At 32.3% G+C, this 5,327-nt stretch overlaps 1 protein-coding gene across 1 annotated transcript; it reads left to right on the top strand.

The window, feature by feature from the left end:
- Positions 1–1,091: 1,091 nt before the first annotated feature.
- Positions 1,092–4,283, top strand: LOC7492102 (transcription factor MYB10). The gene is made up of 3 exons (XM_002307154.4): positions 1,092–1,377; positions 3,028–3,157; positions 3,267–4,283. Exons 1-3 carry the CDS (start codon positions 1,239–1,241, stop codon positions 4,099–4,101), a joined length of 1,104 nt encoding a protein of 367 aa, XP_002307190.1. The 5' UTR covers positions 1,092–1,238; the 3' UTR covers positions 4,102–4,283.
- Positions 4,284–5,327: the final 1,044 nt, after the last annotated feature.

Raw genomic sequence — 5,327 nt, 5'->3', positions numbered from 1 at the left:
GTTGAAAGATGAAATTAAAAAAATCAAATAAAAAAAGATAAAAAAGAACTTGAGTCAACTCAAGTTAACGCATCAAATTCGTAACCCGAGTTATGAGATGAAGATAATATTCTAGAAAGAAAAACAAAACAAATCACGAATCCTAATTCCTGATAAATCCAATGTTGAAGAATGAAATTGAAAAAAAATTAAAAAAATGACAAAAAAAATGACCCTAGTCAACCCGGGTTAACTTGACAAACTCATGGTCCAGGTCATGAGACCGTGATAACCCAATAAAAAAAAAATTTCAAATAAGTTATGAAACCTAATTCACAATCAACCAAATGTTGAAATATGAAATAAAAAAATCGATTAAAAAAATTGCCTGAAAAAATGACTCGAGTCAATCCGGGTTAATCTGCTAAACCCGTGACCCGTGTCATAAGATGAGAATAATCTTATAGAAATAAAACTATAATAAATTATGAAGCTTAATTTTCAATCAACCTAAAATTAAAGGATGAAATTGAGAGAGATAAAATAATTAGGAAAAGGAAAGGAAAACTCGAATCAACCAAAATAATCCATCAAACTTATGGTCTAAGTCATAAAACTGAGATAACCTCATAAAAAATTAAATTAAAAAAAGGTATGAAGTTTAATCCCCAATAAATCTAATGTTAATGGATAAAATTGAAATTGAAAAAAAAAACATAGATTGTAACAAAAACACAAAAACAATAACCATATTCTAATAAATAGTATTATGCAAGGAGAAAAACATTAAAACCACTTTCTCTTTTAATTTTTTGTTAATAAAAATAATATGAAAAAGTGATGTCATTTTGGCCAGATAGATGGCTAGCATTATGCCACCCATATGGACAACCATAATGCATCCCTCATTGAATTATGTGGTCACTGGGAGTAAATCTATTCTGAAAACGGACAAGTACAAAATAGTGAGCTTTATTGGAGTGGGATAGTCTGCGTTAATACAGGATAACGAACAGTAAAAAAAAAATGTTAGAATTATAGAAATTCAGCAATCATTTTGGATCTCCTTCTATTTATCGCCACAAATAACACAACCTATGGCATGGCATTACCCTTGTGGGCTCTAACCCACTTCTCTCTATATATATATGTCCTAAGATATTCCAATATACATATAACTGAGAGATGGCGATGACAAAAGAGTCTCCAATACATTGAGTAGTCTTGATATTGCTAGCAAATTTGAGAGAGATCATATCATGGGTAAAGGGAGAGCGCCTTGTTGTGACAAGACTCAAGTGATGAGAGGACCATGGAGTCCTGCAGAGGACCTGAGGCTTATAACTTTTATTCAGAAACATGGACATGAAAACTGGAGGGCTCTCCCTAAACAAGCTGGTCAGTCTCCACTCTGATCTTTCTCCTCTTCTTGATCATGGATCGTATCGGTCATGCACTCTTACATATCATTCTCATTGTTCTTACAGACTCATATCTAATGTTAGCTAAGTGATCATGCCAATGATCATTTCCTTATTCTTGTTTACTTGGCAAACAAATCGACTTGTCTTGCATTCAACATTCTTTTTTTGATTCATCATCAGGGGGAGAGGAAAGGACTCACAAGTTTGAGTCTTTGGCTGTCCCTTGCCTTGATAGTTAAAAACATAAACATTTCTTTGCATCGATTGCTTCGTTAAATGCAGACTTCCTTGCAGAATTCAAATTTGTTTAATTACCAATCTTCCATAACACTCATTAGCCCTTGATTTCTTAATTTATGTACATAGTTGTCTTTTTATTAGCTTAATTCAATCCAACTGTTCTCTCTCTCTGGTTTTTTTTTTTTTTTAAGAAAAAGTTTGAATGTAAGATTTTTTTAGGAGATGAAAACGTGAGTGCTAGACTCATTAGTGTCAATCCAACAGTTCAAGTAATGTTTTCGTCAGTATTGGTTTTACTTTTTACTTTTTTTCTTTGTTTTTTTTTTTTTTTTTTTATATTCCCATCTTTTTTTCTTTTTAGGTAGATGTATGACCACTTGCACTTCGAATGAAATGTGTGGCCTTAACCGTTTTGTTGTGTGTTGACTAATGATTATATTAATGCTGTAATAAAACAATACCAGGAAGGCAACTTTGAAACGCTTAAATATACAATCAAACGGGTTTGATTTTTTAGCACTGAGATAAGGAAAATCATTTACTATACATGTATAACAATCATTTTCATTCCCAGCCTACAATATATAGATTATTATTCTATACAATGAATCCTTCCACCATTTAATTTGTCATTGCCATCTTAAATTATGAATTAGGTGATATGGAAGATCAACATTCCAACTTTGAAACCATTTCAATATCACTAGATGCAGAAAATCACCTCGAGATTGCATATTTATGTTTTGAAAAGTCTCTTAAAAGAACTTGAAGAAAATATTGCTCAGATCGAACCGTGTTTTCCAAGGCACTTTAGCGTGGCATTTTTTCTGGTAAAATACTGAGAGATTTATTTGTTTTTTTAGCACTGGTAATGAGTAGTCTGAATCAATATATATGGTAATCTCATTACACTTTGTATCTTCAAATCTTGCAAGTTGGATATTCCTAACTTAGATTCAAGGCCAGGCAGCGATCGCTGGTCACATCGAAATGCCATAATTAAGACCTTAGGTTGCCAAATTTTCCCATTTTGTTGACAAAGATACAGGATGATATAGTTAAATAATCCAATTCAGACTAAAGGATACCAGCTAGGAAATGGGAAATAAATACTCGAGTCATTGAAAGAGTTACAAAAGTACTTGGATAGCTAAAGGTACTGCCTAAATGCCCCATCTAACACGCCGCTTAATTAGACTTGTTTGCTCTCACTATTTCATCTAAACACGTAGAAAAGAGTGGAGTACTAGAGGGAAGGAAAACTTTCAACCTCAAAAGCTGGTTGAACAAGGGAAATTGAGTTCCTTGTGAATCTTAAAGCTAAAGCATTCAATATATGTACACTTTCGTTTTTCATTTTTTTTTTAATCTTGTGGTTCTGTAGGGTTGTTGAGATGCGGAAAAAGTTGTCGATTGAGATGGATTAATTACCTAAGACCTGACGTTAAGCGTGGTAACTTCAGCAAAGAGGAAGAAGACACAATAATAAAGCTACATCAAACTTTGGGAAACAAGTAAATTACTTCTCAGCATAACACTAAAGAATTATCAACACACTCGTGCGTGTATACACACGCACATATTTGTTCTTTTAATTCCTAATAACAAATTATAAACTTGCAGGTGGTCAAAGATTGCATCTCATTTTCCAGGAAGAACAGACAATGAGATTAAGAATGTGTGGAATACTCACTTAAAGAAAAGATTGACATTAAAAGATGATGATGAACGTCCTAAAGGAGATGAATTAAAGGAATCCTCCTCAACCTCCTCGTCCTCGTCTACATCTAGCACGATCGTGTCAAGTGGAAAAAGAAATTTGGAAATGGAACTCTATCAGCAAAAGAATCAAGGGTCCTCAACGAAGAAGCCTCGTATCTTAGAGAAAGCAAAGGATTCATCACCAAGGGAAGTATCTAATCAGTATAGACCAACTAAGAAACCAAAGGAATTATCAAGTTCCTCTATATCTTCTAACAATTCCAACATCACCAACTCTAGTCAAGTTGATGTTTCCAAGTCCGAAGATGATCAAATAGGTTCGTTGTTGAACTTTAGAGGACTTTATGATGTTCACAGTTCATCAGAGGAGGTAAACAAACCAGAAGAAATCACGGCCGAAATCCCATTGGAGTCAGATTATGATTTTTGGAACATGTTGGATAGCTTAAGTTACTTGCAATCTAATGAAGTTCAATTGGAAAACGTTGAAGCATGCCAAATCTCAAAATTTGGAGATGCATATAATATTGGGGAAGTAGATCAAAATAAGAAGTGGCTGCGTTACTTAGAAAATGAACTCGGTCTAGATGTAACCAAGGATGAAAACCAGGAAAGTTCATTGAAGAATGCTGCCGAGACACTAGTCCCTGAGAATTTTCAGTACGAGATGCCATTGAAACCAGCCGAAGTCCATCCAGGGACAATTGAAAATTTTCATTTGTGGCCTTCTTTATGAATTTAGGAAAAAAAAGAAAAAAAGTCCGTTATGAAACCCTATAATTAAGTTAATGTAGGTCTTTTAAACCAGCAGTTTGTAGAGATTAAGTGTGTGAAACTATTGACTTCTCTTTCAATACACAAGTAGTTGGTGTAACTTTATATATATATATAATAAGTAGTTGGTATTACTGATCTCTAGTGAAGGCTTGTCTCCTATAATGGTAGCTTTTAAATGTGGTTTTGGGTATCCCTGTAATTGTAAATTGTGGATGTTGGAACGATGATTATAAAAATTGTAGTATTAAAAATGCTTTTTTCAGTACGTACTATTAAAATGCATTTATATTAATAAAATTATGCAAAAAATTCCAAATTTTGTGACTTAATCAAACTCGTTTTTATGGGGTTTTCAAAAAAAAAAAACAACAAAAAACTTAATCCGTGTAGTTTAGCAAAACTAATTAACTAATCTTCATGGTTTCAAAAAATATGTATATTCAATTCTTATATGTTTAAATATATTTATAACAACCAAATTAAAACTTAATCCGTGTAGTTTAGCAAAACTAATTAACTAATCTTCATGGTTTCAAAACTAATTTATTTTTATTTTGATTTTAATGAATATAAGAGATAAAAAAGAATCAAATAAAATGAAAATATTGATGACAAAATACATTTAAATAAATTACCACTAAATTAAATATGATTAACACTAATTAAAATACTATTTGATTATTTTGATACTACACATAGAATAATCAGATAATTCTAATAAACTACAAGAACTAAGTGATAATTAACTGTAGAAAATCAGTTTACTAAATATGGCCTCGGTGAAGTAGGTCATAGGGATGTATGATGGAATGACATAGACATTCTTCAAGGTTTAAGGAGGTGCCATGCATTTATATTAATTAAATTATTTTATTTTGACATTTTAGTGGGTTGGTAACATCTTTTACTTACCCACTGTTTAAAATTTGTGACGTTGGATTCTTGTATGCCCCCACACATTGAAAAAAATGGTGGATAATATAATATGAATCTACCTACAACATGTCGCATGTTTGACCTCTCGTGGAGTTTGTTGACAAACATAATGAGACTGGAAATTATGCCACAACTCAAGAAGTAAGCAGCCTAATTAACTAGAAATATAGCACCATAAGAAAATCTCCATTTTTTGCGTGCTGGGGAATATGTTTTTGTTTTAGCTTTTGTGGTTGAGATTGAGTTTAG

The sequence above is a fragment of the Populus trichocarpa genome, chromosome 5 (genome assembly GCF_000002775.5).
Source record: "Populus trichocarpa isolate Nisqually-1 chromosome 5, P.trichocarpa_v4.1, whole genome shotgun sequence".
NCBI lineage: Eukaryota > Viridiplantae > Streptophyta > Magnoliopsida > Malpighiales > Salicaceae > Populus > Populus trichocarpa.
This window is presented reverse-complemented; position numbering and strand designations above follow the sequence as displayed.

Coding starts and splice junctions, on each gene's coding strand:
- LOC7492102 (XM_002307154.4), top strand. CDS start 1,239: ATGGGTAAAGGGAGAGCGCCTTGTTGTGACAAGACTCAAGTGATGAGA. Junction 1,378..3,027: donor GGCTCTCCCTAAACAAGCTG/GTCAGTCTCCAC, acceptor GTGGTTCTGTAG/GGTTGTTGAGATGCGGAAAA. Junction 3,158..3,266: donor CATCAAACTTTGGGAAACAA/GTAAATTACTTC, acceptor ATAAACTTGCAG/GTGGTCAAAGATTGCATCTC.